The following is a 19,516-nucleotide window of genomic DNA, read 5'->3' as shown; positions in this document are numbered from 1 at the left end:
CGTGGAAACGAAAGGGAGCCTGCCCCATGGAGGCGGCGCATCAGCGCAAACTATGCAACAACAACACCAGCCACAGGAAAAAGTGCAATGCAATCAATTCAAAGGAGTGAAAGGGGACTGGGGTGTGGGAGAAGGAGAAGGAGGAGTGGCAGAAGCAGAGGCAGAGGCTGAGAGAACTGCCAACAGACGGCAGCATTTAATCCTGCAAAAAAGGCATTGCGAGGCAGCATAAAATGATGTTAATCCTTAAATAACGTGAGCAGAGCGAAAAAAAGGAGATGGAGAAGGAGAATCGTGATGCAGATGGAGAGCAGGGGAAATGGAGTGGTTGTGGGAGGAGATGCTGGCTGAAGTCGACAGCAAAATGCCAATTGAATGCCAAGCGGCTTTAAAAGGCATCACACTCCAAAAGAGAATCGAGTACAGAGCAAAAGATGCTGAAAAATATTTCTGGTCACAGACTGAGCATCTTGGCAGATCGAGCCTAACCAATGGGCCATCAGGTTAACTGATGGAACAGCTTCAAGATAACAATGCTTTTAGGGATTAAAGTTCCAGACTGATCTCTGAGGGTCATATGATTTTCGGAATCTATCGAATCGATTGGTATCCTTGTACGTAGTTTCGATCTTCTTCGATTTAAAATTGACTAAGAATTATAATTTTTGGAATTGGGAGATGATACATAAAATTTAAAGCAGACTTTTTGATTTCCCAAGCTTTGAAGTGGGGGAAATTAATGTATGTTCAGCAATAGAACATAGGAATTGTAACTCTTAACTGATATTCTTCTCCATCTATCAGATTTCTAACATATCTATCCACTATCCCCTGCCCTCAAACTTTCCCACCTTCCAATGTTACCCAAATTAAATTTCCCACAACTTAAATGTTCTCCATGCAGGAAGCTCTACTCCACTATCATATCTCTGGCATTCCATTAAATGAAAAAATACTCAAAAAAACGAATAAAGTATCCAACAACATCCACAACTGTCAACTGGCATGGCAGCCGCCGCCTCTCCGTCAAGCGGTTTGACCCCAAAAAAGTCAAGTGCGGCCGCGTCCGAGTTCCGCTCTCCGTCCGTCCATCCATTGAGACAGAGTGTGGCAACAGCAAAAGCAACAACCACCCATCCAATGGCACCGGCACGCGCCGGCGCACTCAATTGGCCGTGCAGTGGTGCTCTGGTGGTGCGGTGCGAGAGCCATTCGAATCCACTCAAAATGGGGGACGACAAGCGGAAACTCGTTTCGAAAGGGGGCGTTGCCCGTCGAGCCAGAGGCAGTCATGGCAACCAATCACCATCAACTCCGAGACGACAGCTGTGGCTCGAGAACCAGTTGAGCGGGTTTTCGAGTCAAAATTCGGAGTTGGTGCTGCAGTGGTGGTGGTGTTGGTGGTGGTGCTGGTGTTGTGCCCTGTATGTGAATGTGTGCGTGCTTGTGGTGGTGGTGTTTGCAGTATGCTATGGGCATATGGAAACCGGGCGTCATCGTCACCGTCGTCGTCGTCGTCGTCACAGACATCACAGATCCAATGCTGCCGTCAGATCCGAGAGGCTAGAGCACCGGCAGTTTACGCAGTGGCCTCGAAGCTGTAACAACGTCGCGTCCGCTCCGCTCCGATCCGATCCGCTCTGAAAACGTATTCTTGGTTCTGGTTCTGGTTGTGGCTCTTTCGTCTGAGCCACGATTGCCGTCGTTCTTGGCCCAAACGTGTTATCACGACACGCGTACGCGTCGCTCTTGATAAGGGTCCCACAGTACGAAAATCCGCAACTTCTCTACCATCCATACAGCCGACGGCAGAGTGAACTATTATCGAATGTGCTAATCAAATGAAAATGTTGCAAACGCTCGCAAATTGATCCATCGGAAACATCGGTTTTTTTTTATAGCAGCGGCATATTATATAAGAATTATTTTATGAAGTCAGTGACAACTGTTGGACGCTTGACAAACCCTGATCAAGTCGTCCTAAGATCTACTCTATAAGATCTGAACTCCGCACTCTAAGGTCCAGTTCGACTAAAGCTGGCTAAAGAATTTTGTGCAAAAGACTTGGATTAAAAACCGCCAAAATTGTGGAGGCAATTAAAATGAAGGTGAGTTGGGAAGGACGATGTGTGATCCTACAGATAACAGAAGATGGAAAATCCTATAGGATATATTTTTGAAATATGTATAACTGATGGAAATCATAATTTCTTTAAGACTTTGAGACCAGAATATTACAAGATATAGTACTTTCATATTGATTGAAAAGGAAACGTTTTAAACTTTTGAAAATAGTTGGAAACTATATATTTAAGATACATTTCGTCTAAATATTACTAAAAATAGTTTGCTTATGCCATACGGAAGGTTAATCACGGCTTGATACCTTATCTTAGTGATAGAAAACTATCCTTAACTTGTGTTAGAGCATATCAATCTCTCACTTCAAATTATAATGAGAGATCTCACACGTAAATCCACACATCTGTACATATTCCTTCCATATTCCACCCGCACAATCCATAGCTTATGATTTTGCTTTCCTTTTTAATTGGTGCACATGTAAGACAACTCTCAGTGACCCATAAAATGGGTTTGTTGTATAGATTGTTAGCCCGCTGAGAGCATTTGAGCCGGAAAACGCAACAGGCGGCGTCAGGCCGCCAACCATTAGATATGGAAGTGAGTGTGTGTGTGTGGGGGAGCGTTAAGACAATGATTTTCGACTCGAAACCCAGATACAGATACAGATACAGATACTGACACAGATTGAGATTCAGATTCCGATCGAGATCCAATTCAATTTCAAAACCAAAGCGATCTGATCTCACTAATAGCCGCTGGAAAACGATGAGTTTCCAAAACACAGACGACAGACAGACCAAAAACCACATCGGATCGCGGTGAATATGAAAAGCACACAGATCGCACAGTGGGGGTGCATATCGGAGGAACGACGGATCCCATCACACACCCCACACTTTGAGTGAAACAAAAAGTTTTCGGCTGTGAAACGAGGCTCATCTGAGGTTCGATCTACGAGCAGTACTCGTATCTGCAGTGGATGCCAAACCCGAACCGCAACCAAAGCCCCAATCCCAGCCCCAGCCCCAGTCCCAGCACCAGCCACACACAAAAAGTGATATTCAGTTGAACATTAGCTAAACATTTTCTCTCGATGTTGCATTGATCGTGTCGCCTGGATGATGTTGCTCAATTCAATGTTCATTCAACAAAAAAGATTTCATTTTTATCCGGTTCTTTTTTTCCTACTCTTGGGCTTAAACGTTTAATCGATTTTTGCACCCGCTGTGAGAGCTTTTTTTTTGTGTGAACCACCCACAGGATTTGTATATTTTTTCGGGTTGTACGTATACGAACCCCAATACGAGTATTTTGCCATGAGTCTGCAGAGAATTGATCATGATTTATGCTCGGCGATGATCGATTTGCCATGGCTTTGTTCGACGAATGTAATTTTCATTACCATAGCAAATTGGACAAGGTGCTGACGCTTATTGCTCTGCCCCCACTGGACCGAAAGTGTTATAGATTCTCGGGCGAAACTCTTCGATCTGATCTGATTGGAGAGTATCCGATAACTGTCAGTGTGAGAACAGCGGGAGATCTAAGTCGGAGCCGCTTACAACCAAAAAATCTAGGGCTTAGACCCCGAAAATCAAATGTCAACAGTTCTAAGCCGCTGGCTTCGGTCAAAAACAACAACAACAACAACAACATTAACAATGGGGCGATTCTGTTGCCCAAGACCTTTTCTTGACATCATCGATCTTGACCCCGCCCCAGTTGTTCGGCTCTTTCGGCTGCTACTCTCATTCCAATCCCCATCCCCATCTCCATCCCAATCTCAATCCCAAATACAAATCCGAAAATGACGCCACTAGGCGCTTGCTTATGAATATTCAACAATGTATATGGGGTCTTTCTTCTGGCAGCTCTTAGGTAGTACGTATGGTCGGGAGAAAGAGATATAAAAAAGGCATAAATATTTAAGCGTTTAAATGTCGAATGCCTGCAAAGCCACTATAAAAAAACATACCTATACATATTTCAATAAATGATTTTTCATTAATAATTCACAAGAAAATTGAAAGAAGTGAAAAAAGAAAAAGAAAGAAACCCCCATAAATATTACAAAGTTTTGTGTAAAAACTTGTTGACGCCTTCCTCTCATATGGGATCCTCATCGAATGATCTGTGGCGGCGTGTTTTTCTTTTCTCTTCTGGAAAGAGTTGGAGATTTGAGTTGGGTTTTAGCCTTAGCTTAAGGGATTAGTGAAGGTTGTAACATTGATTTGTATTTATATAAATTGTGGTTTGGTATCGGCTTTAAATACGTAGTAGCAGGAATATATGGGTTCGGAGTGCTAAAAGGTAACAATTCTGTAAATTTTAATAGATTTTTGATTGAAATTCTTAAGTATAAGTGAAGGATATATTTAGAAACTCCAGATTCTCATAGTTGAATCCTTAAGAAGTCTTTAGTAAAGATTAAAAGTTAGTTTAGCCAATTTAGAATCATATTAGAGGTATAATATAAGTTGCAGATCTGTCTTTTAGAATATACAAATAACAATGATGGATAGAGCAGAGCTCTATCCTTAGGGAACATCCTTTCTTCTGCAATTATGTTATTAAGCGATTGAGGAAATCGTACAAAATATGATATGACCACAATCTACCCATGATAAACATGATAAATCTAAGCTAATTCCCAACTTCTCACCGACTTGCCATATCTGCAAACTACTGATTACCTTTGAATCTTGAACAAAACACCTTTTGGTAGATTACACGCCTAACTCTCGTATTGTCTGCCAAATCCCACACAAGAGTCCAGGCCCAAGCGCGTGCCAGTTGCATCTTGAAATGTGCTCTTGAAAGATGGAAAACAGCTGCTGGACCAGCGGTCAGCCAGAGACAGATTTTTCACCATACACTGATCATAATTGGCTTGACAATGCCCATATGCATCCAGTGTCCAGGGTTCAGTGTCCAATATCGGAATCTGTCTAATTGTCAGGGCGGCGTCGACGTCTGTATGGCGTGACAATGCTGACAAGAAGTCTACGCCTCGGACCTCTTCAGCCAGAACAATGGACAAGCCAAAATGCATCTTGACTTGAGCCAATTGCCCCGATCAGGGACAAAAGAGAAACAAATATCACACCTTTGTTTATGTCCCACGAACATCGTATAGAGACAATAGATCTCTCGAGAGGGCCTGCACAGATAAACATAGATTTTTTGGTCAGTTTTTGGTCCTCTTCTTGGCTTGGGCTTGGGTTTGGGTTTGGGCTTGGGTTGCGCATGCGAACTGCAATTTTCCCCGATCTATGTGGCATTCTCTAGGGAGAAACGTGTCAAAATCGCAGCAGCACTTTTAGCAGGTAAATGTGAAAAATCCCCTTCGAATGAAAATCAAATGCAGAAGGCAGGAGGGCAGCAAGGCAGGAAGGCAGAAAGGCACAAAACCGCACAAAAGAAACTGTCTTGAGGAGAGTCGAGTCGAGGAGTCGAGTCGAGTGTCTTCCATTGTTCGTTTGAGTGCATCCACAAAATAGTCCTTAAAGGACGCTTAGTTGGCTTACAAATGATGCATGGCCATGGGGCAGGGGCAGGGACATACGAAGCAAATAAAATTGTAAAATGCCACAAATCATTCGAACTCCTGTCTGCTGCTGGAACCCAACAAAAAAAAAAAAAAAAAAAAACAGAGAAAGACACAATCTACCCAAAACCCGCCCCTAAATTGTTTAGGGCTGTGTCATACAGGCCTCTGTCCTTCAACAACCCCCTGAGGAGCTTGTTATATTCTCCTGGTGCTGTTACTGGTCCTGGTCGTGGTCCTGGTCCTACTTCTGGTCCTCCTTCCGGTCCTAGTTCAGGCCCCATTTCCTGGCCTCGCCTAACAATCCGCAACGACAAACCAATCGATTTTGGCCCCCAAAAAATTACCAAAAACATCCATCGTTTGGCAAAATAAATGTTCTCTGGCCTGCTCCATCCGTGTGTGTCTGAAAATATTGTTATTTAATTGTTTGACAATTGCAAATTGGCCAATAGAGCAGCTCTCGGGGCAGCTCTTATCGATGGGTATCTGTGGAACAGTAGCCGGAATGAGTGGTAGTTCTGAAGGGAAGAGACTACCTCAGAACTAGTTTCGATAACGTTTGAAAAGCACCGCTAAAATCATTCAAAGTCACCTCTGTCCCATAGACCAAATAAATTATCAGTTAGAACTTTGGCGGTGGCCCACAAAAAAACCGCTTCAGACTTGATTTATTGCCCCACAAAAAAAGAGAGGAACAAACAAAATTTGCATTGGAGGCTGAGTGGCTGCGTGCGAGTCGAAATATGAAAATATTATTTGGTAATTTATGCAAAATGCAGATTTAGCTAATTAATTGTGGCCAATGCCCAATAAAAAGTAAGAAATCAAACACGAAATCCCCCTAAAAACTCTGCACAAAGATGAGCTGTAAAAGAGACAACTTCACAAATGAAAAACGAAATCAATAAAAAGCCAACTTATTGATGTTTAGTGGCTGTGACATGTTGACGAAGAGACAAAGGCATTACGGATTTTCGGTTTCGGATTCACTCAGACTCGGACTCGGACTCCGACCCTCAACAGACCCCGTCGAGACGACTTTATGATGAATGCCTTAAAAATGCGAAGAGAATTGGGCAAAAAAAAAAAAAGATGCAAAAAAAAGAGATACAAAACAAGAAAAACGCGTGTCGAAAACGTTTGAGATACTTGCGGTCGATTTATAAGCGATTTATTAGCACTCGTAGAGTGCCAGAGAGAAATAAACAGAGAGGGGGATTTTCTCTCTCCCTAGAAATTATTTGCACAACTGCCGTTTGATGATATTCCCATCTAAATTTATGCACACAATACAGCAAAAAGTTTATAAAAAATAGAAATAGAAAACAAAAGTTTGCGAACACATATAGTAATAAAAAAAAATGGCAATTGAAATGTTTGCTGTACTGCCAATAGCAGGCCGTAGGGTTCAAGTCCATTTAGGAAACCCAATTTTTATGCAAATCTTTAAGTGGAATTTATTGCTTAACAAATTGCAGAGCCACAGGGCGCTCTATTATACAAAGTAACGCAATAACTTGCCATTCTTTATGCATTCACAACAAATTCGACAGAGATCATCTTTAATTAAGAGCTAATAAATGTGTATGAGAGGAGATATCAAGCATAATTAGATGATATTTCCATGAATTTCCAAATAAATATTGTATTTAAGTCGATAATAGATCGATATCTTGAAGGAAAAGTTTCCTAAGATGGAGTTTTGTAAGGAAGCTGAGACCATTACTCGTCTATTCAAAGACAAGTCACATCCTAAAAGCTCCCTGTCATGCTCCCATTAAAAAGAGGTCCCAGAAAACAAAAGGTTGTATCGCTCCGGACACAGACACAGGTATAATTTACATGTTCGATTTGGGTTTGCGTTTAGGTTTTTGGGCAGCTGCCGAAAGCCGCAAACGATTAAAACACGAAACAAGTTCAGGAAATCATTTTTGGTCTCTCTAGAAAATAGATATAGACGGGTGGCGACCAGAAGCCAATCCGTAGAGCCATTTTCAGAGTGCCACCAGTAGAGGTTTTTTTTCTTCCACCTTCCACCTTCCATCTTCCACCTTCCAACGCGCTTTTTGTTGGTTTTTATTTTTTATTTTTGTCGGAATGTCGTTGACGCTGGTCGTTCGCTTTGAAATTTAATATCGAAACGTTGTCTATGCAAATGAACATTGCCACCTGTCTATGTTTATGGTCAGTGGAAGTGGCAGTCAGGAGCTTCATCTTCAACTCTAACTCTAACTCTAACTCCCTCTCCATCTCGATCTCCATCTCCGATTCCATTTCCAATTCCATTTCCAGCGGCAGCTATAGAAGCCCGAAAACGGTATTAGCTGCATAAGTCGAGCGATCTATCAACAGTCGATCTCTATGCACACTATGAGGACTGGGAGTATACGAGTTCTTGAGTGGATAATCTTTCGGTGGGAAAAATCGTGAGAACAGTGTCCGTCTCTTTGTCCGTTATGCAAATCACTTTCGGATCAACTCTGGATACCCACCATTAAATAAAATATACGAAAACTAAAACGAAGAAAGTATTAAAATGAAATTTATTTCGTATGCGAGCAGCAGTCAACAGTTATAATAAAACGACGCGGCTGGGAGCGGGACACAAAGCCCGATGTTTGCCAACAGCAACAACAAGAACAACAAGAACAACAAGAACAACAACAACACGAATGAACAGCACATCTTGGGGCTGTAAAACTCCAACCAGTCCCCAAGTGATATCCCAACCGAACAGAACCCAGAACGGAGATCATCTCGATGAGTCTGTGGCTCTGAGGCCGAGGCTGAGGCTGAGTCTGAGTTGAGTTTTGTGTTTTGTAGTGTAATAAAGTGCGACATTTTAAGTCGTCGCCGCTCTTTGGGCAATAACTTGTCAACACTGGGGGATACTCTTGGGTACTCTGGGTCTCTGAGATACTGGATGATACCCTGCCCCCTCCCTGGAATAAACTTCTACCGCTCCTGAGAGGAGAGGAGATCAGATGAGATGAGTCTTTGTCAAACAAAACAAAAAAACAAAGCCCAAGATACTCTTTTTTATTTATGTGTAAACTTGAATTTTTGTTTTTTTTTTCACAATATTTTTGGTGTCTCTTTGGGGCTTGGCATTTTAATGATCGCTTGTATATTATTTCTTTAAGAATACCATTTGTATTTTAGTTACTTTTTTGGCAATTGTCAATGAGCCACTTAGCGCTTTAGGCAGCTGCAGATCGAAGAACATTTCGTATTTGGGACCCCCGCCATAAAAACGTTGGCAACTCTGGCTCGAACCCATTTGGCCGTAAAATATTTTACGATGTTACGCCAATATTAGGCCCCGAAACAACACCAACACCAACAGCAACAAGACTGCCATCCAACCGAGTGCCCCCAACTCGCTCTTTCTCTATCTCTCTCTCTCTCTCTCTCTCTCCCGCTAGCTCAGTCTTCGGAGCTGCTATCTGTGCGACGAGCTGTCTGCCATCATAATATTTGCCTAGGCTGAAAGGCCCCCAACACTCTACTCTCTCTCTCTCTCTCTTTCTCTCTCCTGAAGGCCTGGGTGTGCGTGCGATGTGCGAATATGTTGTGAAAATTGAATGGCATATGCACATTTTGTCGCCAGTGATAAAATTTAATAACGCTGATAAATTTAGCAAAAACACGCTGGACCATTGACATAAAGCGGTAATTAAGTTTGCCGGAGAGATGCACAACACACACACACACACACAGCATATATACAGTCGTAACATGTTTTGTGCAGTGGATTTGTGCATCAGATGCATGCAGCATACAGTGGGGATTCGTTTAGGGGGAACCCGCAAAGCGGATGGGGAACCATTTTTGGGAGCGTTGTGCTTCTATAGAACTTCTGTCCACTGGGCTACAGAATGGATGCCTGGCAAACTAATAAGTCGATAATCTTAGAAATCAAAGTACCGATTAGCATGCATATATGCATATGTTCATTGAGTCATTTTGTCATGAATCCCACACATAGCACCATCTCCCTAAACTTTAGTCAGTATTCACTGTATTCCTATAGAAAAGTCTGCCCTTTTCATTGCTGTGGCTGTGGCTTTGGCTGTCGCTGTCGCTGTGACTGTGACTGTGTGTCGGTTTCCCTGCATCTGTTATAGCCGCCCATCAATTTGATTGGATCAATGGGCGCGACAACAGGCACAGCTATAGACTACAGATATATATACGAGTAATAGTGTATGCCAAGGAAGGGGCAGACAGAGGAAAAGAACCCATCCAGTCCCGTCAGCGACATTACCATTAACCGTTTCCCGATGAAATATTTGTAAACATTTATCCAATTTATGGAGCGTGCGCGTATTATGGATATTCCACAGATGATTCTCTTTTTTTTCTGTCGTCGATCGTGGGCGTCCATTCATAAAGAGCAGTTCGTGGGGTCATTAAATAACAATCAGATACGATGCGATGATCTGAACTTAACGCCAAACAAACGCCGACGTGTAAAATGTTATTTTTTTGGTAGTAATATTTTAGCATAATTCGATGTATATTAAATACAATGAAGCCCACGCCTAGCCGCAGCCTGATAACACAAAAAAGTAGCTCTAATTAAAAAGCGATACGCCTTTTTCGAAAGTCACCGAAACAAAAAGGAAACCAGACACAAAAACCAGAAAAAATTATATATATTTATTTATTTGACAGACGCCCGTTGAAAATTTTCATGGCATATAAATCAACTAAAAAGAGTTTACACAATACAAATATTGGTAGTATATATAGAGTTTTATTGTTGAGCTCTTTTTATTACGGCTTGGCTATATAGCCTTCGCTGCAATTTGCTGTTGGTGTTGTACGCGCTGTACTTTGTTGAATTTCTGTATTGAAAAGCAGCTTAAATACCAGCGATCGAGCTCGGGCGATCGTAAGATCGAAAGGCCTTAGGAAAACATTCGCCAAAATCTGTTCAAGTGACAAGTGCTCAAGCTGTTGTCATAACTGCTTCGATATCAGCTGAAAGATATACCCATTGTCAATGTTGTTGCTATCAAGCGGCTTTGTTTGGGTGATTTTTTTTTTTAGTATTTCTTTCTTTCTTTCATTTGTGTTTTTTTTTTTTGGGAGCGCAACATTCTCACGGTGGATGGATGGCCAAGGCGAAGAGATGACAAGTCACAACCACAGAAACCAATTGAGTGTGTGGCAGCAGAGTCTGTCAAGGGCTTTTGTCATCCCTCCATCCGTCCATCCATCCATCGATCGGGCGATTCATTGATTCATAGATCCATCGATCGGCTCAGAGTGTGATGATGATGATCGCTCAATTTGCGCAATGACGTGAAGATTGTCGGATTGTCGTGTGTTTTACGGGTAATCGATCTTCTAGGCGTGTCTCCCTCGAGAGGATGGAGAGCTCTCTTTTTCTGAAGATGATATACTTTGTGGCCCTTTCGGCTACCGGTTGCAGTAACTACCGATCTCCCAATGGATCACGTTCTCTACTCCACTCTCACACACACACACACACACACACACACACGCACACACACAGTTTTGTGGATCCCAGGAGGGGGGGCAGATTGTAAATTTTATTGCCTACTCTTCAGCGTCCCGCCGCCCTTCGCATCGTCTGTCGCCTGTCGTCTGTCTCTTTTTATAGTTCTATCTTTGCCTTTTGTTTTTCCACCTTTATATGGCTGCCCGACAGTGTTATTTACGACATTTCGAGCCAAAAGTTGCAAGGTGCAAGTTTTAAATTGTGGAATTTTTATGAGGGCCAGTCAAAGGGAGTGCTTATATAACACTGACTGCGAGTGCGACTGCGAGTGCGAGTACGAGTATTCATAGCAAATAATAATCATAAAAAAAGGCAGGAAAAAAAGAAACAGAACTAGCCACAGTCCCACAGATAACTGGGGGACTTTACGACCCGCAGAGATCTGGCAAATTCATCGCTCCCTATCGGTTCGGGAAATCTTTGATACATACGTACTCGAACTCGTACATCTCTGGATCTCTGGGATCCGAACCGCAGCTGCAAGGGGTCTGGGCGAGAATAATGTGTGAATTTTTGGACATTGGCACAGATAAGTGCTTTAAAAACTGCCTTCATTTCAACTCAATCTGTGCCCTAGTAAAGCATTTGCCTTTACTTCCGACTGTGTCACACTTCGCATAACTTTCAACGAATTCTAAGCTTCAACTTTCTGCAACCGAGAAACCCATTTGAAATTCATGGGCAGATAGATTTATGCATCTCACACCCAAAAACACTCACGTGAGTCAACCGCAGGAGACACGAGAGACACTCACGAGTAAATTACAGTCAAATGACATGCTCGCCAAAAATGCCACTTCAAATGGGTGTCGCCTCCCTCCACGAGTACGGGGATATGTGTGTCTGTTTGTCCGTCCCGCTGCCGCTGCCTCTGCCGCTGTCGCTGTCTGACATCTGACATATTTTCAAAAGTGGGCATAGACATGACAACAAGAATTGCATATGTATCTACAACAATGGCAACAACCAGAACCACCAGAAGACGGGGCTAGTACTTTTTGGTCCCAGTCAAGTCAATGTCTGGCCTTGCCACACAGCCTCTCTGGATCTGCCACAACCTCTGCATCTGCATCTGTGAGTGTGTCTGTGTCTGTGCCTGTGTCTGTGTGTTATAACGGGCGTTGGGAAAACAAATTGCTAAAAACACCCCGAATGCAGCCCCTCACCCCGCGTGGCAAGGCTGCGGCGGCTCCTGGTTGTGTTTTTCGGGCGCGCAATGTGAAAAGTTAAACGAAAGTGACAGGCTGTGGCAGGGCTCTCCCTGTGGCCAGGGCCAGAGGCTGGCGCAGAGGCAGAGGCAGGGGCAGGGGCATTTTCAGTCAACGCGCAGGCTCGTTGAGGGGACGGAGGAGAGTAGGGGATGGGAGTTGGGAGTAGGGACCCCTAGGGGAGTGAGGCAAAGTGGCAGCCTACTGCTGCCATTAAACGTGTCACACGCAGCAGCACAGTTGAAAAGTTAAATGGCAGCGGTTGTGGCAGTGGCTGTGGCAGTGGCAAGGGACCGTAGACCGTGGACCGGGGGCCGGGGGGCAGGCGCGCGCACACCAAAGAAATGAGCAGCCCATCGGCCATGTTAGGATGTAGTTATAGCTGACACACACGCACACATGTATCTCACAGATACACACATGTTGCGCCACTGATGATGGCGTCCATATTGCACATTTCTGTCACATTTCAATGGAATTTCAACCTCAACCTCAACCGAGCCCAACCTCCCTTCAGTCCAGCCCAGAGGGCCCTGTCGCAGATACATTTGTATCTGATAGTTTTCGGCCGGACTGTCATAAATTATTCTCATAGATATCTATTACGACGAGTACGAGTACCGCTCCGGAGCGGCTTCTGGGTTTTCACCTTTCGGCCGCTTTCGGTTCGGGGTATTGTTTTATTAATTGCTTTAGTCGCAGCTTTCGGGGCCCTTTGATCTGCTGTGCCGCCTTTGGGCCTAGTCACGGCCGCAAGTTTCTGTTTAAATATGTATGTATTTATTTGTTTAAATTTATACTCGGTATTTATTCCCTGTCAATGGCAGTTTTCCGTTTGTGGTTGCCGGCAAAAAAAAGACACATTCGTCAGCCAGGTTAACATCAGATCGGCTTCCGTTAAAAGTTAAACGACAATTGTTTTGCCAACAGCAATTTACCGCTTAAATCATAAAAAGCGGCAAGTAAGGGAAAGCTAGCCAAAGGAGTCGAAGCGGCGGATACCCTTGCAAATGCATGTTGCACGATTCTTGAGAAGACGGGCAGCCGTAATACAGAGGAATTATATTGAATTATAATCTCAATTGATTTGATCTCAGTCCAGAACATACATATTCGGAAATTCTTCCCTTTGTTCCCTCTGTTCCCTTCCGTCGCTGCAAATATCTGGTCCAGAAGCGTAATGCCCTCTTCTAGGGTATGTTAAAAAAATAAAATGAAACCATTTTGTTGTGATTAATGGAAAAACAATTTGTGGCCGTTGCCGTCGCGGTTTATTTGGCTTTTCTTTCTCATTCCCCTCACTTTTTTATTAATGACTGAAAATACATACATACATGTAAAACGCTGGCCATTAATTAAATGCTTCAAGTATTGCATTCAAATTTATACAGAAAAAAAAGATGCGCTCCGAAATTGCTCATCAAAATCAACAATAACCAGATCAAGTAATTGAAATGTTTTTTGCATCATCAAGTGGCGGATAATGAGAGAGAATTATCATTGAAGTTTAAATGGGAAATTTTCTCGCAATGGCAGCTTACTAGGTGGACAGACTAATGGGAAATTAATTATGTGTAGTGATGGATAGTTGAGTTTTTGGGAAATTTCTGGGGCAAGTACAACATATGGGAGCTGTGAGAACTCTGCAGAGATGGGAATATCGTGTAACCTATGAATCTTCTTTTCTACAATTATTTCTATCGTTCCAATCCTTGATACCAAGCATTGAGCCCCCCATTAAGCCAACATCCCCGACATCTTTGAAATAATAATTTGGCATACCCATTAAATACATATATTATATTTTATTTGATATTCTTCCAGTTGAATTATACATATTGGGGATAATACACTCCTAATTGAAGCTCTCCATAAATAAGTGACTGCAATTTGATGCAGATTTTGCAGCTGTTAAAATAATTGTCGAAATCGACACTTGCCATCGCTGTCTCGAGGCAGCACTAAAAAATCAATTAAGAAATCCCTCCGTCTATATGGATTTTGGTTGAGTTTCGGTTTTCGGTTTTGGATTGGGTTTTTGGTTTCGGTTCGGTGTCTTTTGGTACTTTATGAAACGCAATAAAATTTGTTTGAAACACTCATTTAAAACGGCGTAACATGCAGGCGAGATCGTGAATATTCATAAGATCGATCGCGCAGATGGGTCTATAAATTTCACATTTTGGGGGTAGACCTGGGCCTGGGGACTTGAAGCAGTTGCCGTCGCACCAGCAACAATACACGGACAACAACAATTAGCATAACATTTTTAAATTTATGGTTCAATTCTGGAAAAAGAGCAAAACAACACCAAAATACAAATACGTACAAAACAACAACAAAAACCAAGAAAAAAACACACAAAAAAAGCGAAAGAAACTCGTCTGTGATAAGATTTCCGATGCGATGCTGTTATTGGCCTGGTCTTTTGTGGCTATTGAGATTTTTTAAATATACATAAGTTAAATGCTGCAGCCGAGAAATAAAACAGAAGCCGCCGGGACATTTGCCAGATTTATTGAACGATTTCATTTGAAGGCACAACAAAAGAAGAAACAGTCCGACGGGGCGCTACGGTTTCGCATAGAGAGTGTATCAGAGATCGTACTACGGAATCCGATTCGATTCCATTCCATCCCATCCGATCCCGTCCGATCCGATCCGATCCGGTTCTGTGCGTGGTGCGGTGTCTGATCAAAAAGCCGTGACAATTTGCATAGAACAGATGAAGATCGATATGCATTGTACTCGTAGTATGTAGTATGGCTAGAAGCTCTAACTAATAATCGAATAACACCATTTTTTCCGGCTCTCTTCTTTTTCAGACTGAGCTGCGTTCCTGCGCAGCGTGTGGCGAACCAATCTCGGATCGATTCTTTCTCGAGGTTGGCGGCTGCTCGTGGCACGCCCATTGCCTGAGATGCTGCATGTGCATGTGCCCCTTGGACCGCCAGCAGTCGTGCTTCATCCGGGAAAGGCAGGTCTACTGCAAGGCCGACTACAGCAAGTGAGTTTACCATCTACTACGAGTATGTGGATGCCACATCTGTTCCTCAATGAACTTTCCCTGCTTTTTTTTGGTATGCGAGGGTTTTGTTTTGGGAAATTCCAATTGATTTGCCATCTCGTATTGTGAGTGTGTGTGTGTGCACAAGTGTTTTCCAAATAGTTTTCCCACACATCTTTTTCAGAGTTCCAAAGATAATTGTAACAATTCGACAACGTTTGCGACTTAATCCATAAAGTCAACAACGACAAAGATGCAGCAGCAGCAGCCAAAATGAAAACTTTTCCAGCAGTATGCAACTTGCAAGCAAAAGTATCTTACGGATACATCCATACACAGAAAGATACAGCCAGAGAAAGATAGGAATGGGAGGCACAGAAAGAGAGTCGTAGGAAAACGGTGTCGACGTCGAACCAAATGAAAATAAACAAACAGACGCGCCGTGAGATGCTGTAAAAATATTTATTTTTCAAGTTAAGAATTTTAAGTGTGCATTGCCCGATGGAGACATCATCCAACAGGGCTCCAGCTCCAGCTCCATCTCCAGCTCCAAACCCAACTCAAAGCCAGGTCCAGGTCCACAAACTCACGTCCGAGTCATGCTCCATACACATACCCCATACATTGTTGGGGGCTGTTGTAAAAATAAGCTTAAAGGCTAACAATAAGCTACCAAAAGTTGCCAACTCATTTGGAAAAACGCTGGAGAGAGCGAGAGCGAGAGAGTGAGAGCAGAGGCAGACCCGACCACTACTTCCGCTTGGAAAATCAATCCAATATTCCAAGGAATACTCGTACGATGTACATACATATGTATATAGGCTATGGGCTATAGCAAAACTGATTACAATATCCGCTCTCGCGTTTTTTTAATTGCAGAAATTTTGGCGCCAAATGCTCGAAATGCTGTCGCGGCATCTCCGCCTCGGACTGGGTGAGACGTGCCAGGGATTTGGTCTTTCATCTGGCCTGCTTTGCCTGCGATCAGTGCGGACGCCAGTTGTCCACCGGGGAACAGTTTGCCCTCATGGATGACCGGGTGCTTTGCAAGGCTCATTATCTGGAAACGGTCGAGGGTGGCACCACCTCAAGTGACGGTAAGCGAATTGAAAATCAGAAACAAAATGAAACCAGACCAAACCAAACCAAACAGAACTCTTAAAGAGCATAAAACATCAACGAAAAAAACAAGACGAAAACATGATGCACGCTTCAGTGGCCGAATCGGTTGCCAATTTGGAACGCTTCACTGTTTGAAATACAGTGAAAACAGAGAAACAGAGGAAGAACTTAGCGCCAGTCGGTCGCCAGACCAGTAGCAAGACCAAGACCAAAACCAAGACCAAGACCAGACCTGGACCGACCTTCTTCCCTGATGAAATCGTGTCACACTCGTAAAACACAAACTCTTCATCTCAGGTCTCAGGTCTCAGGTCAGGTCTGACTCTGGCTCTGGCGCTGAGGCGACGTGATCGGCTTGAGAATGTCGTTCCCCCCTCCCCCACTCAATACTCTCTTCACGGAGAGACCACCAAGATGGTCCGTCTGTAAAGTACTATAAACTATAAACACTTTTTGACATTTTCAATTTGGTTGGATGTCAAAATGCTTTTAGACCCTAAGTCCAGTGGCAATAAGTCGTTTGCCCTACGATACCCATTTATGATTCTGTTTCTGAGTCTGATTCTGATTCTTATTCGAATTCTCATTTTTTCTTTACTCTTTTTCTTGTAGAAGGCTGTGACGGTGATGGCTATCACAAGAGTAAAACGAAACGTGTGCGCACCACCTTCACCGAGGAGCAATTGCAAGTGCTGCAGGCCAACTTCCAGATTGACAGTAATCCGGATGGCCAGGATTTGGAGCGCATTGCATCGGTGACCGGTCTGAGCAAGCGTGTGACGCAAGTGTGGTTCCAGAATTCGCGTGCGCGTCAGAAAAAACACATACATGCTGGTAAGAATAAAAGTAAGTAGTGGATTAGTGCAGCATGCTCTCCCCCTAGACCCCCAACCCACACCCCTCCAAGTGACCAAAGTAGTACTAGAAACCACCATCCTGTATCCTGTATCCTGTCCTGTATCCCGTACAGTAGCACACATATCTAAGAGAGACAGACACTTGAAGTACAGACAAAATACACACATCCAAGAAAAGAGTATAAGATGCTAACACCAGTATTCACAATTTCTTCTGTTTTTTTTTCTCCTTTCAACAAACGATTTTTGATTGCAGTACGCGAACCGGAAGGAAGCTCATTTGCGCGTCATATTAACCTGCAGTTAACGTATTCATTTCAGAATAACGCACAGAATCCAATGCATATGAACGGCTCTAAAGCGGGTCTATACCCGACGCACGGTAAGGCAGTAGTGGCAGTAGTTAACGATCTGAACTGGTTTCGATCATTTCCTTACCTTCCTTAAACTATTCGACACGTAAGAAGCCTTCCTAATCTTCCTAATATTTCTTTGTAGAATCCTCCATGGATGAGATGTCGCAGGACTCGAGTGTGCATTGCATGCCCAGCGAGGTGTGACTAGAGCAGTCCTCGCCAGCACGAGCCCATCGCTAGCGGGGGCACTCCTCCTCGAAGTATCTAAAGCATACACACCCCCTCAAAGCACACCATCAAAAACGAATGAAAACACTAAACGTCCTTTCCTAGTCAAAATTATATGTGAAGCTTGCATATGAAATGAAAAGATCCCAGCTAAACAAAAAACACGATACCATAGCGCATTCCCAGTTAGGCTTTGAGCATCCATTCAGCATCGAACCAGCAATCTCATGAGAACCCACACAACAAACCAACAAACCAACAAACAAACAAGCAAACAAACAGAAAGACAAACAAACAAACAAACAAGCATTCCTGCATTGTAGTGTAAGAAGCTGCAGTTTAGTTAATTTAATTTAAATGAAATTTAAATTTAATTTAGTTTAATATTCGATAGTCGCTAAGTGTTTCGCCCCTCGTAAATGGATCTACATATAATATTTTTTTTTTAGATTGTAAGATTGATATCCTGCTTGCCAAGGCTCCTGTAAAATATATTTTTTTTTGTATGCCTATCCTATCAATATCGTATACCTACCATGAGAAACGTTGTTATTGTTTATTTTCTTGTTTTTTAAATGTATAAAAATCGATATAAATATATATAGATGTATCCTTTGTCGTAGCTGTCCAGGCATTTGTAAATAGTAATGATAGCCGCAATGGATACGAAATGAAAAGAAAAGAAAACTAAAACAAAAATATTAACATTTAGTTAACACAAATTATAAAGAAATACAATTAATGATGAACCGAAATCAATTAAAAAGAAAGAATAGAAAGCAAAAAGCATTTTTTTAAAGAAACCATGATGTGATTTTTATATATGAAACTGGGATTGGTTGGCGGTCAAGCACAAACATAATTAAAAGATCGGTTGCATTCTGGGGAATGTTTCAGATAGAACATCTTTCACTTTCCCTAACTCTTTCCATAGAAATCGCCTGCTAATGCCTTAATTTCTATCACTCCCATCAGAAGTATCATTTGCTAATGCTAATGCCGACCGATCTCTTTGGGCAACACTCGAAATCGATTTCCGGTGCAGCTCCATCATCAACCTGTACCCGTACCTGTACCTGTGCCCATTCACCGATGGATCAACTAAAGCATCTGCAGCAGACAGTGTGACGACGATCTTGGCCGTCATCCCATCTCCCATCTGCAGCACTTCGGACGATCGGACACTCATGTTGCCAGTCATGTGGTTGGATTCTAGTGTTGCACTTCAAGTTTGGGCGTTAAGTGCACAGAGAGGGACGAGTGCGAGTATTAATTGAATTATAAGCCTAGATTATGCAAAGATTTCCTGCCTGCACCATCAGCAGCAGCAGCAGCAGCTGTTCGGATAAAGCAATTTGTGTGGAAGATCATCATGATGATCATGCTTATTGGGATCGAAGAAGATTGAGAGATTCGAAAAGGGGCATTCGATTGAGAATGTGAGAGGGCGGGTGGTGGTGGCCATGACTTGGACATTTGGAGAGGACAACAACAGGCAGCAGGCAACAGGGTCTGGTCTGCAGGGGACTGCACTTGTTTGTAATTTCTGTTGTTGGTTTATAATTGTGCGATC

General features: G+C 42.9%; 1 protein-coding gene across 1 annotated transcript; it reads left to right on the top strand.

Moving 5' to 3' along the window:
• Window positions 1–1,954: 1,954 nt before the first annotated feature.
• LOC6595874 (LIM/homeobox protein Awh) lies at window positions 1,955–18,417 on the top strand. The gene is made up of 6 exons (XM_026989775.1): window positions 1,955–2,108; window positions 15,199–15,380; window positions 16,260–16,477; window positions 17,115–17,336; window positions 17,616–17,741; window positions 17,858–18,417. The coding sequence occupies exons 1-6, from the start codon at window positions 2,103–2,105 to the stop codon at window positions 17,917–17,919; spliced, it is 816 nt and encodes a 271-aa protein (XP_026845576.1). The 5' UTR covers window positions 1,955–2,102; the 3' UTR covers window positions 17,920–18,417.
• The last annotated feature ends 1,099 nt before the right edge of the window (window positions 18,418–19,516 follow it).

Source organism: Drosophila persimilis, unplaced genomic scaffold, assembly GCF_003286085.1.
Source record: "Drosophila persimilis strain 14011-0111.01,24,50 unplaced genomic scaffold, DperRS2 tig00000431-arrow-pilon, whole genome shotgun sequence".
NCBI lineage: Eukaryota > Metazoa > Arthropoda > Insecta > Diptera > Drosophilidae > Drosophila > Drosophila persimilis.
The sequence above is the reverse complement of the archived record's forward strand: the minus strand, read 5'-3'. Positions and strand labels throughout refer to the sequence as shown.